A 24,560-nucleotide genomic window follows, 5' to 3' on the forward strand; every position below is an offset into this window, starting at 1 on the left:
CTCGCACATTCACACCTAGTGACAATTTGGATTTTTCCAATTAACTTATCCCCACAAACTCCACACAGAAAGACCCCGGCCTGATGTTGGAATTGAACTCAGGACCTTCTTGCTGTGCGGCAACAGTGCTAACCACCGTGCCACCGTGCCGCCGAGAGTTTTTCTAGTCTTATTTTAATAATCCATCATAATAATCTGTATTTCTCCTATTAAACAGTCTGTTACATAAGCCATGCTTTGATTACCCTGCTGGTTACGGGTGATGCTTTTTAATGGCTGGAGGTAAATGACAGGATTGTATTCAATCAGCTGAGGTCAGATGGAAAGAGCCTCTCATAAATACCATCACCTCTCATCATCATGTTCAAGTGTGTAGGGTCTGTTAGAGTATAAAGTGTCACATCATCATTATAGCATTGAAGAGACTGACATATTATGTTTTTATTATTTGCTAGTGATTTTATTTGAAATCTCCATGATGAAAAAAGTTTTACCAGGTAAAAACCTCAGAATCGGACTCAGAGGTTAGCCATCAGCCCCGGCTGATCTGGGATGACGGTGTTACAAACAACAAACCATAATGACACATACATGTTACACTACAATAGCAACACAAATGCCTTTTTAAACTGTATCTGTTTGGGAAATGACGTTTGGCTAACTGCTAACTACCCACAGTTATGGTTTGTAGCAGTGCAATACTGACAACTGCCACTGGATTACTTTAATGCTGAAGCATCATAACGAGAAACAGGATAGGATGTGTGCATCGTTATGGTATAACGTTATAACTTTGGCCAAAATGGAGACATACAAACATGTCAACAAAGTTACTCAGTCAAGAGCGAACAGTAGTACCGTGCCATAGCACAAATTATGCTGTTCTGCATAGGCCTGAACTCCCTCAGATCATTGACAAGACTGACTACGGATACATGGATGACATCAAGCTGTATGCCAAGAGTGAACGAGAGTCACTGATCCACACCACCAGGATCTACAGCAAGGACATCGGAATGTTGTTTGGAATGCAGAAGTGTAGTTGGATGGTAACAAAGAGAGGGAAGGTAGTCAGAACTGAGGGATTGAACTATCAGAAGGCAACATTGCAGACATAGAGGACAGCTACAGGTACCTGGGGATCCCACAGGCAAATGGGAACCATGAAGAGGCTGCTAGAAAAGCTGCAACCACCAAGTACCTGCAGAGAGTCAGACAAGTCCTGAGGAGTCAGCTGAACGGTAAGAACAAGATCCGGGCTATCAACACCTGATCAGGTAACTTGCTGGGATAATAAGCTGGCCAAAGGAAGAGATAGAACCCACTGATATCAAGACCAGGAAGCTCCTGACCATGCATGAAGGGTTTCCCCCCAGGTCCAGCACCCTGGAGAGAAATCTTATACAGTTAGTCATATAAATGTATGTCTCTGATTAATTTCCACTGCCATACAAAATAAGGGTTATCAAAATAAATTGTCATACAGTAAAACAAAACCAAAAATAAATGTGAACAACTTGAAATAAGATCTCCTAATAAAACACTGAACTAGGAGAAATATATAACACCAGTCACCTCCCTCATCCCTCCGAGCTGCCCCACAGATGTATAATCCCCCACAAAAACAGCCCATGCAGCACTGGAGTGGTTGCCTCCAGATTCCCTCCAAGCCCTCTTGTGTAAACTGCAGCTTCTGTGATTACTGAATAAAATGGTTAACCCATTTAGATCCCAAAGTGACCATGAGAATAACAAACCACGCATATTTTACAACAAAAACAACGGTACCATTTAAGCACTGCTTGTCAGGCAAAATACAAAGCTCTATATGGACCATGTTAGTTCTCTGCACTACAAATGTTACTGTAAAACCACATTTCATCCCCACTTTGCATTGTTGTCCATAGCATAAAGTTCACTTCCATAAACTGTCTGCATATTGGAGGTTTTCTCATGCTGAAACAGAGTTTTTCTTTCCCACTGTTGCCAAGTGCTTGCTCCAAGGGGGATGTTTGATTGTTGGGTCTTTACTTCACAACATAAAGCTTCCTGAGGCAACTGTTGTTGTGATTTGGTGGCATATAAATAGAATTGAACTGAACTACATGGAACACTGCATCTATTATAACAGCATGGCTTCGTAGTACAATAGTACAAAAGTGTTGAAATTGCCTGGCTGCAATGCAGATCTTTCACTAATTAAAGACAGCTGGCACAATGTGAAACAAGATGAATTAAAAAAATGAAAACAAGAGAAGATGCTTCACGGCAGTAAACGTCCTGATTCCAGTGAGACGTGTTGCTGCCATCATGGTACATTTCCTCACTTTAAACTCTGATTTTATTCTGTTTTGAATAAACAATGCCTTTATTGCTAATCACTACATTCTGTTTTACACACCGGCCCAATGCTTTCAGAAAGGAAGGACCGTACATCTTATTTAAACCAAAACAAACACAAATACACAAAACAAGGATCTTTATTTAAGCCACAATGAAGTAATAGAACGGAGGGCAACATAAGAATGGTTTTACGTCACGCGTTCTCTAGTATGCGACCACAATCCAGGACAGCCTCGGCCCATCAGTGAGTGATTCAGACTAGAGTCAGTAAATCATAAAGATAAAACTGTATAAAAATAAACCACAGCGCAGAGGCTACACTAAAATAAGAAATGTTTGACGTACACGTGTGCTGTTGTGCTTGCCAATAATAAAATAACCATACACATAAAGGAATTTCACCTCTTTGACTTGCCTTTACTCACATCTTTAGTCCCTTTTAGGAATGACAGTGAAATGATGTACCGGAAAATCAGATTAGAAACATATTGTTGAAAAAAGTAATAGCATGAGAAACAAAATACATAATAGACATTTGTATTTCTAAAATATGGCTCTGCATTAAAAAAAAATTTAAATGACATAACACGTTGGTCAGTGAAACCTGATCATCACAGCCCTCACAAGTCCAACACTGAACTCAGTGAACGCAAACATGGATTTACAGACAGCTCAAGTGGTTACAAATGTTACAGTACGGCATGTGCAACAAGGTCACAACGTTACTGCTGAGCTCTGGGTTAGTGTCAGACCGTGGGGACATCCGCCTGCTTTTAGTGCACATATCCAGTTCATCACAAAGATTCAAATAATATACAGACAAAAATAAAAGTGCTATAGTGATAAAGCAAAATCAAAACATCAAAAGCAACATTCAGTCATGAAGCCATTCGGGAATCCTCAGTAGATGACATTTCATTTTGGAAGTTTGTTGTGTCCTGTGCGTCAAACTGCGAGAAAAACAATCAGCAATACACTGAAGCCGCTGCTGCTTTTAGATGATTAGAGTGAGACGGACATGCTAGTTTGAATTTATTATAAGATGCAGATATTCCTTCTGTCTAAGAGCTGTTCGGTTGGTTTCCCCCTCAAACCAGACGGAGATCTCTCCCATTTAAAGGGGGCTCTTCCTTCTTACCATTGCTGCTGCTGACTGTTGGGGTTCTCCCTCTAGTACTGTAAAGGGAGAACCCTCTTTTTAGTATAAACTCTTTAACCAGTGGAGACACGTTGGAAGCTCAGCAAAACAAAAGACAAATTAAGATGATACAATGTTCACCAAATGTACTGACGACAGATAAACAAGCTGCTTCATGTTTATATATGACAGAAAAATCCTTGCCGTCACTTCTAGAGTTAAATATTTGTAGGAAGGTGGACGTGCATGGACCTGTGCCTCCTCTGGGAACACATAATGTCCTTGAGAATTATCGGAATACTAGTGAGAATCTCGCATTAACGTGTGTAATGCGTTTAATGCTATCAATCATTCTGCAGCTGTTGCATCAGATGGCAGGATGACTCTCTGCGGCTCACAGCTTGAATGCACAGCAAGTGTTCTTGAATAATCAGCATCAATATCTGTGGTTTATGGTTTATTGTGTGTGTGTGTGTTAGCACACTGGAGGTTGGACTGAAGAAGACCAAAAAGACTGCAGTGATTGACAGCTGAAAGGTTTCGTTACCTGGATAACGACGCCCCCTACTGTACAGAGAATGTATGTGCATGTGTGTGTGTCAGAATGCTATCAGGGATGGAGGAAGGAGGTTTGAGGGGAGGCAGCTGGGTCAAATGGTGATGTAGTGCTGTCGCAGTTTGGCCACCAGGAACTCGTGGGTTAAATTGTGTCGTGTGATTATTCCCACAATCTAAAAAAAAAAAAAAAAAAAGAGAGTTGAGTTGGTGAGGACAACATAACAGCATCCTCACACGTGTACTAGAGGCATGAAAGCCCAGATCACTTACTTCTCCAACAGCATTAACCACGGGTAAGTGTCGCAGGCCCATAGTCCTGAAGAGGTTAAACACCTGGGAGATGCGGGCATTGGGTGAAACAGTGTAGGGACACGGGTTCATGTAGGGGGTGACATCCTGGGTACACAGAAAGGACGGCCTGTTAATGAATCGGAATTTTCTGCTTGATTATTTTCTGTCTCAGTCGGGTAAATCAAACGTACCACTATCATGCGAGGGCTGAGCAGGGTGAGATCGAGGTCATGGATGTCAGGGTAGCGTGGGTAATCTTCAGTCATCTCTGCATACGACAACCTAGGCTGATTGGTGCTCTGCGTCAGAGGGTACAGAGAAACTGCTCGTATAAGAAAAAGTCATCTCATTTATTATCTACACATGTGTGTCAATGACTGACCGACTGGTTCTCGGCGTAGCACACCCCTCGTATGAGCAGGTTGACCAGCTGGGAGCGAAGGATGAGACCGTGAAAGGTTAGCGGCCTGAAGCGCTCCTCCATGGTCCACTCCTCACTGGGAGACTGGTCTGGGTACAGGTTAGGGTAGGGAGCATGCCTGCAGCACAGAAATCACAGGAGTGCCAGATTTATTTGCAGTTATTATGCACCACAAAGAAAACACAGACAGAATGAAAGGCAGTGTTACAAATACCTGTAGTTACTATGTGCACTGACAGCATCAGGAGTAAATTCAAAAACTTGTGGTAAATATTAGGAGTTCAACTCTTTATACTACGCCATTCGACATCAGCTTCTCTGGTCATTTGTCATCTGTCTGGAGCAGGGGTGGGAACTCCAGGCCTTGAGGGCCGGTGTCCTGCAGGTTTTGGGTATCACCCTGGTTCAACACACCTGAATCAAATGTTCAGTTCATTACCAGGCCTCTGGAGAACTTCAGGACTTGTTGAGGAGGTAATTTAGCCATTTAACCCTGTCAAGGCAGGCGTTGCAGATTTGCAACAGTTAAAAGCTAACAACCTGATTACCCCACATACATATTTTATGAGGTTTTTTTACTCAGAAGTACCACTGCAGGTATTCTTTTGTGCATTAGCAACAAAAACGTAATTTGAGCCTGAGAGGGTTAAATTAGCTGACACATCTAAAACCTGCAGGACAGCGGCCCCTGGAGTTCCCACCCCTGCTCCTGAGTGCTGCTTTTGGGTCCCCTTGGTTATACTGCCTCCTCTTGGTCTAAAGAATTATTTCGGACAAACTTCAAAAAACAAAAAACAAACCTCTGACACTGATGATGACAAGAGATTGTAATCAAATCTGTAACATTCAAACTTCTCTGAATTTTAAATCGTTCCTCTCAAGGGGTGGCTGTAGCTCAGCGGGTCATCTCCTAATCGGGAGGTGGTTTGATTCTCTGGCTGCACCAGTCTGCATGACAAATACATACCTTGGGCAAGATGCTAAGCCTGACCAACTCCAGTATAAATGTTTGTGTTTTCGGTCCATTTACCAAATACAAAACCTTAAATAATTAGGCCCCATTTTATCCAGGTTTCAGCTTTCAAGCCCCTCGTCTGTGGATCTCCCAGTTTTTATTTGGGACACAGACACTGTCTGTACTTTTAAGATTAGTCTAAAAACGTTCCTTTTTCATAAAACACATAGTTAGGGCTGGGTCAGGTGACCCTGAACTCGGTTATTGCTATGCTACACTAAGCCGAGTGCTCGCCAGTCAACTGTCTAATTACTTCTGGCCCTCTGAAACTATAAATGTCTAAGTATTAATAGTTACTGCCGTACTGTTATCAGACATCCTGAATTAGAGCTTGATGTCTGCACTTTAATCACAACTTGATTGTTTGATTTAAAATCCACTGAGATCAAATTTAGAGGTAAAACTTCAGAGACTGTCCGGATGTGTTTATCTGGCCTACCTTCTCTCTAACATCTGCTGCAGCAGGTCTTCTCCCTCTTCTGAAGGTTCGACTGCAGCACTTTGCTCATCGCAAACATTCCTCAGCTCGCTCGATGGGTACGACTTCATGGACTGGCAGCGCCGTCGCTGTTCGCCCGCACGTGACACAACACTGGATTTCTACATGTAACAGTCAAGGTTTAGAATAAAACACAGCCTTCAAAAACCACAACAATGATGTCATCCAAAAATAAAGAAACATGAAATTCTTAAATAATTATCTGCACATCAACATATTGCAAAGCTTTGCTCACTACAGAGCCAAATCTATGGGCTCTCACTTTCAAACCCAATGATTCTCCCTGGAGACAAAAATACAAGCTCGGTAACTGATGTTACTTTGGTTTTTATACTTTATTTAGTTCAGTAACATTTCCTGCTGCCTCTAGGTTTTGTTAAACACTACTTCAACACAGACCATCAAAATGATAGAACCAGTGACAGAAAACTCGATCATCACAGTCTGACCTGTTAGGAAGCACAAACCATATGAATCCATTTGATCTGCTTCACAAGTGACAACAAGTGCACTGCAGACACACTCAGGCTGCACATACATATGTGGAGACCACCGGTGGCTCCCCGTTCTCCTCATGTTCACACTTTCATTTGCACCCAAGCAGATGAAACTGATGCATGTTGGTTTCTGCTTCCTTACTGGACAGACTGATACACCAAAGGTTTACACTGTGAGGATCAATTTGCATGAATGACACGGCAAAATAGAGCTGACCAAATCAATCATAGTTTCTACTGTTGTTTAATTCTTAATCTTGGAAGGGAAACAAATCCACATTCTTTTCAGAATTATACAAATTACTGACTGCTGTAAAAGTCTGAATGCTCTTTGTTAAATCGATGACGTGTCTGTATCAAAACTATATTATGGGACGAGCAACGAGGAATTAGAAAAAACAAAGAAAAAAGCAGAAGCAACCTGAAGGACATTGCTGGAGGGGCTACAGCGTCACTAAAGAAATGTTTCAAAGTCACTGCTGCCTGCTGCCCTTGGTGGGGGGAGCCTTAATCACCTCCATTTGGACGGGAAGCTTGAGCTTGAGATCTGTAAAAGAGCAGGACATACCTTGAAGTGGATATTGTTGCTGATCAGGATGTTGCCCTTCATGAAATCCCTCTCATTCTGACGGTTTTCAGTAACTACGGGAAAGGCATGGTAGACCGTGGTGCGCAGAATGCTGACTAGAGACTGGACTCGGGTGTGGGGGTACACATAAGTCAAGTTGGTCTCCATGATATCACTGGCTGTCAGCCTTGAAGAAATGAGAGATAAAGACAACCTGAGTCCACAGGAAGAGCGGCCATGCTCGAATCACACAGTTTGGGTTTTTAACCTCACCCTCACACTGCAGGCTTATTATGGGGTTCCTAGAATTTGTAAAGGCAGAAAACGAGACAGAGCCTCTCATGCTAATGCTGAGACTGACAGCTATGTCTTTTTGATGAAGTGCATCGAGGAAGCTTTGACACTGCTTCAGCCTTTCACCAAAATGGACTAAATTCATTTTTCACCTCAAAAATTCTACGTACAGTAACACATAATGACAGTTTTCTTGAACTATTTGCAAAAATCTCAAGCATCTAAACAGTTTGAGCCGTGTATTCACCGATGAAAGCCAACAACAAATCCTCTGACAGATCAGCTCTGCAATATTAAGTCTTGTCATAAACCACCTCATTTTTCAATTTCCACTTTAACCCTTCAGCTACCCTACCATGGTGGAGGGGTTTGTGTGCTCCAGTGATGCTAGGGTGAGGAGGCTCTTGTTTTGCCCCTTGGTAGGGTCTCCCAAGGTCTCCTGGGTGAGGAGCCAGAAAGAGTGATTCAACTGACCCCTTACTGAAGAAAGAACAATGGACCTTTGTACCCTCCCCGGGACAGGATTACTGGGGCCACACCCTCGAGTCAGGCCTGGGGAGGTGGCTCGATGGAGAGTGCCTGGTCAGTGGGCTTTAGCCCATGGGGTTTGGCCGGACTCAGCCCATAAGGCTGTAGAAGTTCAATGATGTAGGCAACAGAAGAAAAAAAACGAATAGATACTTGAGGTTGGCAGCTGCATTGATCTGAGAGTTGAACTGCTCTGGGCTAAGGAGGGATACCAATGCCTACTGACAATGCTGACAACACAGTTCATCCACCACAAGGGCCAACTGTCCTTTTTTGTTGCCAACAACAATTCTTACCTGTCCATCTCTACCTCAGTCTCCCACTCGAGCAGAGGCACTCCTCTCAGCTGGATGTGTATATCATAGATGCCCTTGTTGAAGAAATCGCCAGTCCACTTGGCAACCTGACAGTCAACACAAAACAATTTGCACATGAACTCAGGTCACAGTGGCGAACAGTGCAAAGTGCAGAAACACATGGTTGTGTACCATTAGCGTAATCATGATGGGCAGCCCGTATGTGATTTCATTGGTGGATTCAATGAGGATGACAGTGAGGCTGATGGTCATTCTGACCACACCTCCAAGGAAGGCAGCAGCTCCAATGAGAGCAAAGGTTCCTGAGTAGATGTCCATTCCCAGTTTCCTAACAGAGGACAGACTCATTAAGAACCAGTATAACCACTTTGAGAGAATGTGACAACTGAAAGTGTTACGACCCAGTTTGCTTTGTTTTTACTCTGATAAGGTTGATAATGTCTGTTCATTTTGTTCAGTCTTTTCTATCATGTAAGCTGCAGGTGGCAGCTTGTTGGAGACTGGATGCACCACCTTTTAATTGGTACCCATCCAGACCAGTTTGGCTCCACCTTCTTCCTGACTCCCAGACAGATTGTGTCGTGTTTCTGAATCAAGAAATGTCTGAATCTAGAAGAGCTGGATTAACAGCTTTGTATGTACCGTCAGTTCTCTACAAATAGCCCAGGTAAACACATTTCTCCTGTTTCTGTTAGCGAAGGATGTAAGAGTCCTGCATTGCTTTTGTTTATTTTTGGGGTAATTTCCCTGAGAACACTCTGAGTTTCAGCTGTACCCACCCTGACCTTTTGTAAGTGGAAAATACACCAAAATGTTTGGAGTGCAAATCTTGCCACAGCACTGGGAGTGAGGAACAAGGAGTTACTTCTATGGTATTCTCTGGCTGTCTTAGGCTGGGGTGTAATATAAAGTGTAGGGTCATCAACTAACTGGAAGCTGGGCGGTTCGATACCTAAATATCACACCTGCTAAATATCCTTGGGCAATACACTAACCCCAAGGTGCTCTCTGTTGCATCCACCCATAGATGTGAATGTTAGGCTACGTTCACACTGCAGGTCTTAATGCTCAATTCCGACTTTTTGATCAAATCCGATTTTTTTTGTCTGCTTGTTCACACTACAAATAAAATGTGACAGCAAACGCGCTCTAGTGTGAACGGTTCATGGCCCTCAAAGCGGCCGCATGCTCAAAAGAAGACGTCACAGACAATGCGCTCTGTTTACGGAAGTAAAAATGGCGGCTACAGAGCGAGTAGGTGTTGTTGCAGCAGTCTATCAATTTCTGCGCAGTTGTAACCAACAGAATTTTGACAAATTAATTAGAGAAAGAAGGACACTGAGAAAACAGAGAGCCATGCTTTAACAATGGCCACCATGCTTTCTCGTTTGTCTTCTCCGGAGCTGATAATTGGCGTCTGTCTTGTGTCAGTGACGTAAAAGGCGGATTTAATGCGACCTGACCATTCAAACAGCCTCGCTTTCTAAAACATCAGATATGTATCGGATTCAGTACCACATACGAAAGTGACCCAGATCGGATTTGAAATATCGGATTTGTGCTGTTCACACTGTCATACCATGATGGGATATGGGTCGGATAGGGTCAAAAAAGTCAGATTTGATGTGCTTTCACCTGCAGTGTGAACGTAGCCTTAGATAGAAAACATTTGAGCAGAAAAAAGTGCTTGTATCAACAGTGACTGCTCTCAGTTCAGCTCAACAAGAGGCTGTGACAGAGAAAAAGTGAGAAAGAGCATATTCTAATGAGTTCTTACACTTTGAGGACGTTGGCAACCAAGCGTCCAAAAGCTGCCCCACACAGCAGTGAGGGGACAAAAAGGCCACTGGGGACAGACACACCATATGTCCAACAGGCCAGCAGGAAGTATAAGAAGAAGAACACTGACAGAGTCACAGGGCTGAAGGTACCTGAGGGGGAGAGTTAGAAACAAGCATTAAATATGAGCATTATTATATATATGTAAGCATTAAATTTACTGAAGAGAGAAGAGATTACAACACTGAGTCATGAAAGGCTAAGCAACACTAAAGACAACACACATTTATTTCATTCAAAGTGTACATACACCATAAAATAAAACAGATTTTCTTTTTCAAACTGCATTGTTGTGGTGCTGGAGAACGTAAAGACGTGGTCTGAAGGATTTAGGAAATATTAGTGGGCACATTTAATCAATGACTGTATAAAGATCCAAACAGAATGAAGATTGATTCCAGTCTGACCTCAGAAGCCTCAGCGAGCAGAGTGAATGGAAAACTACAACTCCGTATAATAGTTTGTTTATTGATAGAAATGAACTTGATTTTTGACTCACTTCACTGTACGGGGTATATGAGTAATGCATGGAATGAATCATGTGTGAACTCATCTAACCATCCTGATGGAAGAGCTGGTGGATGGCTGCCTCCTGTGGGTTGAAGAACAGTGTTGCCATGTCATTGTAGGTCTTGTTTGAGCAGAAGAACTGTCGAATGGTTGAGTTGATGTCCTCACTGCCAGCCAGCTAAAAAACATACGTCACAGGTTAACATGGTCACATAGTGAGGCTCTATTTTTCACTGGAGCTACAGTATCCAGAGTCGTATGTAGTGAGGAGGTAAAATTATTAACAAGATAATCGACCTCTGTTGGAGTAGCGTTCAGATAGCTGCTCTGCTCTATGTTGGTACAGGGCATTGAAGATGATAACAGTGGGTGGATTATATTCTTAAACTTAGTTACAGCGCTTTCAGAAAGACATCTACTTTGATAAAGTCTACTCCCCACTGCTGTGTAATCAATTATTGTAAATGTAAATGCTATCAGGAAATGATCAGACAGGAGAGGGTTTTCAGGAAACACTGTTAAATGTTCAGTTTCTATGCCATATGTTAAAACAAGATCTAGTGTGATTAAAGTGGTGGGTGGGTTCTTTTACATTTTGACAGAAGCCAACTGAGTCTAATAACAGATTAAATGCTGTGTTGTCATTTTTAATATATCATTCCATCATAAATCAGCACGTTTTTAGGAGATGTTCTGCTTGACCACCTGATTTGTATAAAACTTTTATGTTTTAAAGTTTAAACATATAAATAAAAAATGAATATGCTTATATCATTCAGACATCATCACTGATTAAAATGTGAAGTTTAATACTGTATGGGTCTTTACCAGACAGCTTGAAATAATTTCCATATTTTAGTGGGCTAATACTCATATTTTGTGATGCATCTGTGCCAAATTGCAGATCCTCATTTATTTTAATGGTAGAAACACTTGTAGTCCAAGAAAGGTCGTAGGTCGTACACAGGGAGCAGGCAGGAAAACCTCGGGATCCCGCTTCTATGGACTTGTAGTCACTCACTCACATGTTCTCAGCCTCTCCACCGGCACTGATCTACGAGTTCTCGGTACTTTGGATGTTTGCATTTGTTTGCTTCTTCCAGCACAATCCTCACAGGGAACTGTAAGCTTAACTACAAGGACTCTTTCAGGGAGAAATAGCTGTAAGTACCATATCTGGGTGGCATCAGCTCAGGAGGTAGAGCAGGTCACCTACTAATCAGAGCTTTGATCCCTGTCTGCATGCCAAATATCCTGGGCCAAGATACTCTCTGATGAATGTGTGAGACTTTTAGATTGAAAGCACTTACATGCCCCTGCAGAGTAGACCAGTGCCATAAGAACCAGTCCATTTACCATGTTGGCCAATGAATTGAAGATGGTATTCACGGTACATGTTCATAAATATTTAAGTAAACCAAAGATGGTTGAGCAGAAAATATTCTGAAACTTTGATGATTACAGATGGAATGAAAAAGGAAAACATATTGAACTAAAGTATTTTCTGTTAGCAAACCATCTGAAAACTCAAGAATCCTGCTCTGTTTGAACAGGACAGTCTTATTTTTGTTTTTATGGTACAACTTTTCATATTTGCTCAATCCAGCAAGAACATTGAAATGTAAAGTAAATTTAACTATGCACCATTAAGACGTCAGTACAATATTAAATAAAAACTGGCATGTAGTTTAATGCTAACTTTGCCAGACTTCTTGAATTAGTTTTCATATTTTAATTAGCCAGTGTCTTTTTGATACATCGGCCCCAGATTACAGATCCTGGTTCATTTTAATGGTAAGAAAGGCTCATGAAAATGTCAGGCTTTTGTCATTAATAGTTCCTGAATTATTCACATTCAAACGGTGTGACAGATTTTAATCTGAGGAAAAAAAAGGTCTGAAAGTGGGCTGACAGATTGTTTTTCACACAAATATATCTTAAAGAGCATTTGAAGCTAAAATATCACAGTAATCATAACATATGTTTAAAGTTTAGACCAGTGAAAACACACCTGTGGTGTTTTTGTTCAGTAATGCAAAGATTATTAAAATTCTTACCGTGGTGTTGTGAGCTGTGGGAGTGGACAGGTCACGACATTCACCCAGCATGGAAGCCGCAAAAATCACAATCGTTGTCACCATGGTAACCAGCAGACTCTCTAAAACTCTGGAACATTAGAACAATCGTTTATTATCCTCTGGTTACAAAGTTAGGCACATATTTAACGACAATTTGCACCTTTATAAAAAGAAACAATTACAGTAACTGATTGCAAAATTATCAATTAAAAGGAGCGCCTCGTTAATTTATTCAGCAGAATACATCATCTTTCTCTCAGTGCGCAGATTTTAGGGAAGAATCTATTTAAACAAATGATAGAAAAGTGGGACGGGAGCTCATTCATTACTAACAGTGCTGTTTGTAAAAGAGACGAAGCTCGTGTGAGTCTGACATATCTGTGCCAGCTTCTACTGAGAGCAGAAATGTATTTGCCAGTGGAAAATGTGGATGTGTCACAGCTTTGAGGGCAGTGTCACTCTAACCACTGTGGCAGTGAAACAACAGTGAAATCTTTGGTCCAAATGTTTACAGACGCGTTCTGCATGTTCCTGGTCCTGACACATAACATGGATCACCAGAAGGAGTTTCTAAACACAACTCTTTCTCTTACTTTCCATAGTGAACAGAGCGGTTTGTGACTTTCCAGTAGGGCTGGGCCATATCATACCGTTCACGGTAATACCGGTATAATATTGGGCAACGATAAGAAAATGAAATATCGCGATAGAATATGGGTAAAACGCGCATGTGCAGTGCCTTTGTTTTCATACGCACATGGCGGAAAAAGCATGGCGCCGACAGAGAATGAGAAGAGCGAAAGCGGATCATTGAATGAAATGAACCAGAATTGGTTTTAAAAAATGCTGCAACTTCAGTGGTGTAGAACTGGTTTCGTTTTTGTCCGTCAGATACACAACAAAGAAATATTTTTGGTAGCGCATGCTAGTAGGCCGTCGTTATTACCGTATTTTGGGGAAAATACGGCACACTTAAAATCAATCCTTTGATTTTTCTGAAAATTGACAGTATATAATCCTGTGCGCTTTTGGATGAACTCTGGTTGTGTTTACTGACCTCGAAACGATTTTATGTGGTAAACCGCGCTCGAAAATCTGTCAAATGTTTTAGTACGACTTTGCTAAGCTACGAAGCCACACCGCTTGATGGATTGTCGGAGCATTACGGCTATCGTAGGCAGGAGCCTTACGGAGTGATACGTACTGTGCTTCAACATAATATTACCGTATTGTGTGTGTATAACCTCTTTTTTAAGTTTTGTGGATATTATACATGGTTATGCTGAGGATATGTCGGCCAGTTTCCACTGGAAATGCCTTTTGGTTAAACTGTCAGCGAGGAATTTGCATTTGCACTGTTAAATTTTTATATAACTTTAATGCACATAAAAAACAGCTGTTTGTTTAAGTGAAAATACATTGGTTTTTTTTTGCACTAATAAAGTTGTGGAGTTGTAAAGTATTTTGTCTCACATCAATTATATCGTCAGTTAAATTGTTATCGCAAATTTTCAAATGTATATCGTGATAAATATTTTTGGTCAAATCGCCCTGCTCTACTTTCCAGGTTTTTGTATACATTACCATGGAGATCATTGTACTGGTACATATAAAGCACTTTTCTAGTCTTACTGACCATGTGACCAAGTGCTTCAGACGATATATTAGCTTGTCCACTTTACATCTAATCATACATTCATACAGAGTTTTATTCTATCCACTTGCTGATGCATGGTCAAATTAGACTGAACAATGACTCTATTACACATGCTGCATGGACTGTGAGAGAAAACTGGAATACCTGGAGAGAAACCATGCAGGCACACGGGGAACAGTCTGGTATCGTATCTAGGCTTTATGGCCCATTCTAGGCTTCCTTGTTTGTTTCTCTACAGATGTCAGTATGTGAGACTTCTTCCATTCCTTTGCATGCAGCTTTATACCCCATGCAACAAAATGACAGCTTATTTATGCTATGATGTAACAGGAACGTTCAGGTAATTCAGTAGATCACTTTAAAAACCTTTCACTTCAGTTCATGTTTGTCTAACACCAAACTGCTCAGCTCCTAGTGTCACAGTCTGATGAACATGAAAAGCACAGATGGGATCAAAGATGGTCAAACAGTTCACCTGATAAACTTGGCCTTAGGATGAATGTGTCTTATGCGATACTTGGCCAGGTTCTTGTTCATGCAGTTAAAGAGCGCCCCCAGAAGGCCGCCCACCACACCCATCAGGACAAAGAAGGCAAGATCCACAGCTGTCCACAGGTGGCAGTTCTTGTCTCCATCTGGACACTGGTCAGCAAGAGGAATAAAACCATAATAAGATTTACATCAGGCTGATATTAATGATAATAATTTGGGGTCTGATATTTGGATGATTTGAACAGGAGGTTGGCATCAAGTCCGTAGAAGGATTGTGTTTGCTCTTAAGAGAAAGCAAACAGTGGCAGCAAATATAAATTCTCAAGGCTTTGATAAACAGAGCAAGTTTCAACAGCAGACGAGGAGACATCCATGAGCTGTTTTCAAAGTGCAAAAACACTAGAGAAAAATGTATTCTCCCGAATGACAGATTTTGCCACTTGGATAAAAAATCCACATCAGTGTGGGTCCAGAAGGAAAAGTCAAAACTGGAAGCAAACGAATCACCAAGCTTCTTTTTCCAAGTTTTTTTCTACAAAGTCTAATCTTTGCAAACTGTTGCAACATCTCCCTCTGTAGAATCTGTCAATCTCTGCACATCTATACTGATACTGATATCATTAAAATTGGGCTAAAGACCTGCGAAATCTGACACTCGCGTCTTCAACACAGCTGCCAGGTTACATAAATTGAGTGGTGCATGACCTGCAGATCTTTAGTCATGTCAGCAGCTGTCACATCAGTTCAACATCAACTTTGTTATCGAGTACTGGAAAGCTCTGCACAAACTTCATTTGTGTCAGTTGTATTTACATATCGCCTACTCACAAAAACAGGTGCCTCAAGGCACTTTATACTGTAAGGTAAAGCCCTACAATCCAACAATCGTGAACCCCTGTGAACAGCACTTGGCGACAAGAAAAACTCCCTTTTTAAAGGAAGAAACCACATAAAAAGGTACCATATGGTAAAGTTTAGTCACCCCAGATCAGTGTTTCCCTACCCACAGGGTTGGCATGTTGCTTTTGGAGCAGTCCTCAAAATCAAATCAAATCAAATCAAATCAGGTGCTCCTACAATGAGTCTCTGTGTAGACCTAAAGTGTGTTATTTCAGCATCATACTTTATATAAAAAATAAAATACTACATATAATCTTTGAACATTTTGTACCACATGGAATAACAAGATAAGAAACTCTTAACCTTGAACTCTCCAAAGTTCAGGAGGCCAGGCAGCTGGAAGGAGCCCCACTTGCTGAAGTTGATTCCCGAACGGAAGAAGTTGAGAGTAAAAGTGGCCGACATGGAACAGAAGAGCTAAAACAGTAGATAGACAAGAGGAACGTTTAATCACACTCATTGGTCAGTAAAGGTCGGAGAGATTGGATGGTGCACTGTGTCCTGGTCTACCTGGCTATATCTATAAAGCAGACAGATTGTTGTTGCAAATAAGGGAAAAATGACAGGATCAAATTTCATGTACTTTCATCCTCTTGGTGTACTTCTGATCCAAAGCAAACGTTAATCTGTCATGCAAACTTTCAGCTTTAGGTCAAAACCATCAACTGTTTAGGTTTAAAGACGTTTTTGCACATTTTCAGAGCTCAATTTTACAATTGACTGACGAGCAAGTAAAGCTTGTTCTCTTGTTATTTGATGACAAATGAAGCAGGTAAAATAGAAATAGAAGAATAGAATGAATTTTTATTTTATAGCTTTTCAGTGTAACTCCTAAATATGATATCCAAAGAGGTATCAGTGCATCTTTATCAAAGAAATTGTGGTGAAGTAACTATAAAGGGTGACCTACCACTTTCCATGTAAGGGCTTGGTTCCAGAATGACGAGCCCTCCTCCAGACTGAAGAGGGTGCCACCGATTGGCGCACCAAAGGCAGCAGCTACTCCAGCAGCAGCACCAGCTGACACAAAGTCTCGCTTGTCCCTGAAGAACAGGTAAGAAAACTGTCAGTCACATGTCACACATGTTACACTGCTAGGAGGCAGTAACAGTGTTTGTGCCAAAAAGTTGGAACATTGTGTAAACTACAAATTACAAGAAAATTCGGTGCTTTGGAGATTATTCAAACTCTTTGAACAACTAAAAATAGACTTTGTATAGTAAAGAGAGAGAGCTGGTTGATAATATTGGAGAGTCTCTGTTATACCAGAGTAGGGATAATCTTTAAGAGAGGACACATAAATAATGCGAAGGTGAAGACAGCGTCATACAGGATCATGAGTCTGAAGCTGGAAATTAAAGGGGTGGTGTTGAATGCTGTTTTATTTAGTGCCAAATCACAAAAACAGTTGCTTCAAAGCATTTTATATTGTACAGTAAAGACACTATAATAACCCAACAATCAGAAGATCCCCTGTGAGCAAGCACTTGGCCTCCTGGTAAGTTTTTCCTGTTTAACAGGAAGAAACCTCCAGCAGAACCAGGCTCAGGGAGGGGCAGCGACCAGCTGGGGGTGAAGGGAAGGAGACAGGGCCCAAGACGAGCAGTGGAAAAGAGTCAAAGCTTAGTAGTAACTAATGATTACATGCAAAGTGGTTTGCATAAACAAACAGAGTGAAAAGAGGTGAGTGAAGTCAGAAGAGAAAGATGAGGAAATAGTCAAAGAAAATGTGGCCTAGGCAGAGAGATGAAGAAAGCAGCCGGGAGCACAGGCGAGGTTAGGATGTGGATGCGAGGCTGGACAATAACAAAGGACAACAGGACTTGTACTGATTGTCTACAAAGAGAAAATGAGCTGGAAAGGAAAGGATGCACAGCAGGTTAGTGTGGTTAACAATAACAACTGAAATCTACTAACAAGTGGAGAGAGTGTGTTGAGAAGATGGTACGAGTGCTGTGAGGGGCTCAGGAATGAAGAGAGAGGACGGATGGAGCAAAGTCAGTGAATCAGGAACTGCAGAGGATTAGTAAGGAGGACAAGAGTGCAGCTGTGAATTCACACCATGCTCTGTATTAGAAATCATTCCCATGTTTCATCTTATCCAGATTATTAATCCCCTGTTTTTTTTCTCAACAGACTCTCCTTGAATGAAGCTGTGTCGGTCAGCTTCTTCCAACGCACTGCTCCACGCCTCCTGCAGCTGAGCCACGGACCACAATCTGCAAGTTTGTCACTTACAAGGCTTGTAAGTAAACTTATGTCACACCCTTGCAAAAGCAGTTATACTGGCTCCCAGTCAGTGTCAGGGTCCAGTTTAAGAGTCTGGTTTAACTTTGGGCAATTGTGCAGCACAGATCAGTAAAGATTTACATCTGTAGGTCCCCAGCAGGTCCCTGAGGTTTTCAGGATATCAAGGTCTGCTGTGTATCACACAGCACTGAGCAAATCCTAGTATTCTGTTTTTATTTACATTTACACTATATTCCAACTTTAGTTTGAATCAGGATCGTTACTGTCACATACCTGTCGCTGCGGAAGTAGGGAAAGTCAAATTTGATCTTCCTGAAAGTAATGCTCTGAAACTGATGGAGAGAGAAAAGGTCTGATATCCACAAGTACGACCAGACAAATCACAAGAATAACACCAGTGCTATTTTTAGTGTCCAAAATGTTTCACAAAACAACAACAACAACTAGAACTAAGCAAACTAGAATAAGCTTTGGGGTACTTGAGGAAGGCCGGCTCCCACGATGGCTCCACTGTGGATCATTGGACCTTCCTTCCCCACAAAGAGACCTGAGCACACAGAGTCAGTCCATCAGCCTTCTGACCCTGGCTCATCATTCATCATTTTGCTCTAAAGTTAGCAGAAGCTGACACTGCTTGACTTTTTTCTCAAAGTATAAAACCTCATTAGTGATCTTGTTTTGCCTTAGTTAACCTAAAACACCACTGGGAGCACAAAGATATTTCTTCTATGTTTGCTCCCAATTCTGCACCTCCCATATGAAGTCGTTATGATCACAACTTACAAAATATTCCAATAAAGTGCTTTGCTGTCAGAGTACAGGACTGCCTGTGGTGTCTGCAGGTTACAAAAGTAGATGCTTAACAAGTATCATGCAGGGAATACTGCAGGGCATCTGTGACGTCTATATTTTACACAACTTTCAGAAACAAGCCCAAGGACATGAAAACTCTACACAGAGTCTACCCTGCGCCTCCAGGAAGGAAACAACAGTAGTAACCAGGGAGGAGGAGGTTGTTTGCGTGCATCCACCCTGGGTTGTTGATAATATTATTATTGGGTACAGTAAATGTCAGGGAGTCAAATGCACTTTACCTCCAGCTACACTGAACAGGACTCCAGCAGCCTTGCAGAGAAAAGTTCGGAGTCGAACAATTCCAGGAATCTTCACTCCGTTCAAGTAACTTTTGATTTCTGGAATCCCTGATCCTGCAGCCACAGGCTGAAAACACGATACTGCAGGTCAGTGTGTAATCTAGTATCACAAACATACCAGAATGAAACAACATGCTACAACCAGTTAACAAACTTGGACAGGTAGAGATGCAGGTAGACAGGTCTCAAACGCAAGGACTGCAGAATTTGCACACTTTACCTGTTAAAGCGGGAGTTCTTTCCTGAGTTTGTCAGCTGCAGCTGAGATGCTTACCTCGATGAGGACGAGTACACTGGCAATGAAGACGAAGGTCATGTTGAACGCCAGGAGCTCCAGCAAGGACAAAGACAGACAGCCTTTGTCACTGCACTTCTCTATAGCTGGAGGCTTCAGTTAAAGTAGAATCACCACCATCAACAAACAAAGTGTGGTTACACACAGTAACACTCTTTAGATGAAGAGTCAGGCAGTAAATAGAAACCATATGACAGATACTAGCGAAGGGATCAAACCCAGGCATGAAAACACACACATATACAGCACAGGATGAACCAAACAATACTTCACACTATTATTACAGCACCTACATCATATGAACGCACCCTGAATTCTTTCTAGAACAAAAAGATAGACCTGACATTTGTTTGGACCAACTCTGGACAATGTTCAAACAAACACAAAAGAAAAAGGGCATAAAAATGTGCACCAGCTGTCAGCAATCTCTGAGGAAATAATGCAATATTTTGTGCAACTTTACAAACGCTCTCCTTCTGTGCGAGGATCTTCTAAGGCACAACATTTCTGCCCAATATTTAGCTGCTTTGGTATCTGCCCGTCCTCCACGTACAGAGCCATGTTAAAGGATACAATCACCAACCACAGTAAACTTTAGTTTGTTGAAGAGGCGTACGAAAAAATCCACAAACAGGCCCAGCTGAAAGAGAGCAACGTTTCTTATTGAGCAGCTGAAATCCAGCAAAACAAAAAGAAGACCCAGAATGCACCTTACCAGGCCCACTGTGACCCCGATCGCAAACACCATCATCCAATGCACCGCCTCATATTTTTTGGCTTTCTGTTGGCAGACAAGAAAATAAAAAACTGTTTTTTTCTCTCATATATAAGAGACTAAAAAGGGTCTAAAAACATTTCTACGTTGGCTGAATAACACACACACGTTCCCAGTCGCACAGTTTGTGCTTTATTCTGTGGTTTTAGTGAGAGTTCACAAGCTCCACATACTAAATGTATTCCCCCAGCATTGAATCTATACAGGATTAAAAATGCTGTAAATAAAAGAAGCGATGGAGACGTGGAACAGAACCTCCCTGTGACCTGGCTGTGTTCAGCATAAGCTACTATAGTGGTTTAGCAGGTAAAAAGAGCCACTGTAGTGATACAGAAAACTCCTCTAACTTTAGCTAACCATGCTAATCGTGCTTCGTAGTACAGCCCACAGGACTTTCAATGATCTGTATACAAATGCTGCCATCTGTATATGCCTCATACATCGAATGTAGGGCCGAAGAATAAAGCTTGGTGACAATGACGTAGCTCTAGAACGTTTGCAGGTATTTTGGTGTAACAGTGGCACTCCAGGGCAGTCGCATCAATATCTCTATGACTGGATAAATGGAAATGTAATGCTGACAAATAATTCACAGTAATTCTTCAGAGTCTTCATTGATATGAAGTTCTTGTGGCCATGTGTAGCAGTACTGTCTGACAGTATCCTAACGGCCCTGCTGCTTTCATCCCTGACTTCCTCCCAGCTGTAGGAGAGTGCTGTTCTCTGCTGTGTTTCCTAACTCCTGGAACACTGTTATTATCACTGCAGTGACCGTGACATGTTACAGAAACTTTGATTAAATGGAGGCTAAAAGATCGTGATGCTGTCTAAGTTTAAATCCATCAATGATCCACATGACTTCTAGATTCAAACTACTGTTACAGTCATATTTCTTTGGATTTTGAGATCTGCCCCAATAAAGTGGACAGATCCCACGTGACCTGTTCTAACATAACACTGCATAGAAAATGTTTCCTTAATCTGATTATGAATCATTCACAACTTTTAGAAAATAGGAAACAAATATGAAAAGCTGATTAGTAACACTGATCAAGATTAAAAATGCAGAGCTTTGTGGAACATCAACTTTAACACAGATCACATACAGTTTAACAGATCAGCTGCTGGCACAAGTCCTACTATCAGTGATCTCATCATGTGATGTAAAGCAATAAACGTGCATCAGTGACAGCGTTGCTGATTTGATAAGGTACAGCCTTTGCCCAGGCGTCATCCACACAGGAGCAGATGACACATTTAACCTGTCTTACCTTGTTGTCCATCCCCTCCAGGACCTCCACATAAGGCTCACTGATGCAGCGGTCATAATCCAAGCTCTGTGGACACAAAACACTGTGTGACTATTTCCTGCCTCACACATCGATTGTGTCCAGTAATGAAAAAAATAAATCTGCTCTGGCATTTCTGGTCCAGGCAGCCCACCATGATCGCTCTAAACACATAATATAATATCTCTTTGAAGGCTTTCTCCAGCAAGTCTCACCTCATAGTCTTTCCTGGGTAGAATCTGTTCCTCATCTGGGATTTCCCCAAGGATTGTCTTGGGGGAGGTAATCAAACAAACACACAAACAAACAAATAACAATAATAATTATGTATGTATGTACATATACACACAAGGATATTTGACCACAAATTAAGCTTCTTACTAAAAGTTCAGCTAAATGTGTGCACCTGCATGTTGGAAAAAATAATAAATAACAAATAAATAGAGGAAATAAACAAAGAAATGAGTGTGGAATTAGCACTCGACTCCTGCACCACCATCCAAAGCATCCAACACTGGACACACTTAGTTCCTGTAGGAAGTGATGCTCGGACTTTTGGTTTAAAACCAGCAAGAAGCAACAGTTTGTTCACAGAATCTTAGACATGGAATGGTAAATATGGTAAATGGCCTGTATTTGTATAGCGCTTTTACTAGTCCCCCCTAGGGACCCCAAAGCGCTTTACACACCCAGTCATCCACCCATACACACACATTCACACACTGGTGGAGGCAAGCTACAGTTGTAGCCACAGCTGCCCTGGGCCAGACTGACAGAAGCGAGGCTGCCATATCGCACCATCGGCCCTTCTGGCCAACACCAGTAGGCGGTAGGTGAAGTGTCTTGCCCAAGGACACAATGACCGAGACTGTCCAAGGCTAACTCCCAACTCTTGAGCCACGATCGCCCCACATGAATATGTTTTATATGTGCAACATGTGAAGCTGTGCCTCAGTGAAACCACAAAATGAAGACATTAGCAGCACTGTTGCTGGAATTTGTATATATTAAACTGTCAATACAGAAAATCTAAAAAAAATATATATATTTGGTTGTAATCTGATCTAAATCTGTTTTACATTGTGGAACTAGAACAGTTACAGTTGGAAGGTAATTGTCTCCACAGTAGGTCTCCTAGTCCATCAATAAACTCCATTTACTCTGCTGTGGTTACAAACTACAGCGATTAGTAACCTTTACTTTTTAAATGTATGTAGTTGAAAGTTTCAGAGCTTTCATGTGAAGCTGTCCCGTTAGAATTACACAGCTTTACTTAAGAGCAGCGTTCAATTAAATGCACAAACTCCAGGTTACATGTTTAACTAACGCAAATAAAACCGGGCTATGTCCATACTGCCTTCGCAGTATACTTCTCGGAGGTCCTGTAAGACTACGTCTTTGCTTGGTGTAATCACAACATTCAAAATGTGGGGAAATAAATAGAAATAGGTTATTTTCCACGCGACAAACACGCCGCATTGCACAATAGCTCCCCACACCTACTGAAGCATTAAAACCATATGAAATGAGGCAGATTAAATTGATTAAAATAAGAAGATTGCTTAATCTGAAGAAATTATAAATGGAGTTTGGTCCACGGACTATATCGTCACACGGAAAAACGGGAAGCTCTCTCTTCTGTAAGCAGCAATATTACAGCTGACTTAACTACTATACATTCATAATGTGCATTAATAAGTATTCCTCGCTTTCCTGCAAAAGAACCAAGACAAGAGAACATAGTGAGCAGCGGGGTGGAGCAGCTCAGCCAGAATAAAGCGCTTAGAATAGCTCAGGGGAAATCCTAAGAACCCCAAAGAAAACACAACATAAGCAGATGATGCTCCCTGTGCTTGTTATCACGTCTTTCTTTACCAGCTCTTCTGGGGTCCGTGTCTCACCCTCTCTACAACAACACTGGCAACAAAAACATCTTCCACAGCACGCCATCTTCGTTGTTGTGTCATGCTGTATTCAGGGGCTGTCATAAAAAGTAAAGATTGTTTTAGACGACTTTGAAAATACAGTAGAATAAACAATGTAAAACAAAGAACGGAGAAAATAACCTAATATATCTGACTATAGCTGAATTCTAACGTTTTGCATTTTTAAAATGTATTCATAACAAATAATGTTCCAAGTAAGTTTGAATTGCGGATTTCCGATGACAAGTAAACGCAACAACGCAAGTCTCGCGTGAGGACAATGTTGTGTTTGCTTCCCGTAGAAAATTAGAAAGTGACAGTTCCTCTTAAAGTGCCAACCTCGGATATTTGATGTCTCTGCTCCGTAACAGACAGTACACAAAACTGGACATATGAACGTTTTGCGACTGTCCCTCTGTGGTAGCCGTGTGATGGATTTGCGACATTCAGAGTCGAACGGCACAGTTTTAAACTAAACACTGCAGCTTCATATGCTCGCTTTAAAAGTGTCTTGGTTGCCTGCTGTGGCTCTCCTACGGGCTCTCATGTGACTCTAATCTATAATGGCGTCATCTGCTGTTACTAACACAACAGCGGAAGCCTTTTTAAAAACTCCCGCTCGGGTTTAAGAAGACACGCAGCGTCAGTTTTATGACAGAGAGGCGCAGACACAGACAGGTTCTTGGGGCGTCTCTGCAGGAGGCCGCTTCACAATAACGTCTTTTCTCAGTACACAGCGATTATGAGCTTCTCCGTGTCTGAGCCTACATGCCACAGCTGATGATGTGACAGGACCATAAATAACACGCGCGTTTAAGCACGTAGGACAGAGGGCTCGGGATAGGAAATGATGTTTGGTGTGCTTCCACACAGCCCACGGTCAGGTGTCACACATTCTGGTTGATGCAGTGGGATCATTTGTAATAA

The 24,560-nt window shown here is 41.7% G+C and overlaps 1 protein-coding gene across 1 annotated transcript; it reads right to left on the reverse strand.

Annotated features, from left to right (window-relative positions):
* Positions 1 to 2,466: 2,466 nt before the first annotated feature.
* Positions 2,467 to 24,083, reverse strand: clcn6 (Cl-/H+ antiporter 6). The gene is made up of 24 exons (XM_085146722.1): positions 23,973 to 24,083; positions 23,584 to 23,689; positions 21,924 to 21,980; positions 21,691 to 21,756; positions 20,360 to 20,425; positions 20,218 to 20,284; positions 19,624 to 19,730; positions 19,290 to 19,416; positions 18,675 to 18,742; positions 18,469 to 18,527; positions 16,856 to 16,988; positions 16,249 to 16,362; positions 15,029 to 15,195; positions 12,876 to 12,984; positions 10,867 to 10,996; positions 10,247 to 10,400; positions 8,641 to 8,797; positions 8,449 to 8,555; positions 7,331 to 7,517; positions 6,206 to 6,366; positions 4,713 to 4,869; positions 4,522 to 4,629; positions 4,310 to 4,435; positions 2,467 to 4,212 (listed from the first exon to the last, which is right to left on the reverse strand). The coding sequence occupies exons 2-24, from the start codon at positions 23,656 to 23,658 to the stop codon at positions 4,132 to 4,134; spliced, it is 2,583 nt and encodes an 860-aa protein (XP_085002848.1). The 5' UTR covers positions 23,659 to 23,689; positions 23,973 to 24,083; the 3' UTR covers positions 2,467 to 4,131.
* Between the last annotated feature and the right edge of the window lie 477 nt (positions 24,084 to 24,560).

Source organism: Neolamprologus multifasciatus, chromosome 20 (assembly GCF_963576455.1).
Source record: "Neolamprologus multifasciatus chromosome 20, fNeoMul1.2, whole genome shotgun sequence".
In the NCBI taxonomy this organism is placed as follows: Eukaryota; Metazoa; Chordata; class Actinopteri; order Cichliformes; family Cichlidae; genus Neolamprologus; species Neolamprologus multifasciatus.

Bases quoted from the DNA above. Each gene is read 5' to 3' on its own strand.
- clcn6 (XM_085146722.1), bottom strand. From the start codon at position 23,658: ATGGCGTGCTGTGGAAGATGTTTTTGTTGCCAGTGTTGTTGTAGAGAG. The intron at 21,757-21,923 runs GTGAGACTTGCT...TTGTGTCCACAG, and splicing joins TACCCAGGAAAGACTATGAG to AGCTTGGATTATGACCGCTG. The intron at 10,401-10,866 runs GTTAGATGAGTT...TCTCCCCCTCAG, and splicing joins CCAGCTCTTCCATCAGGATG to GTACCTTCAGCCCTGTGACT.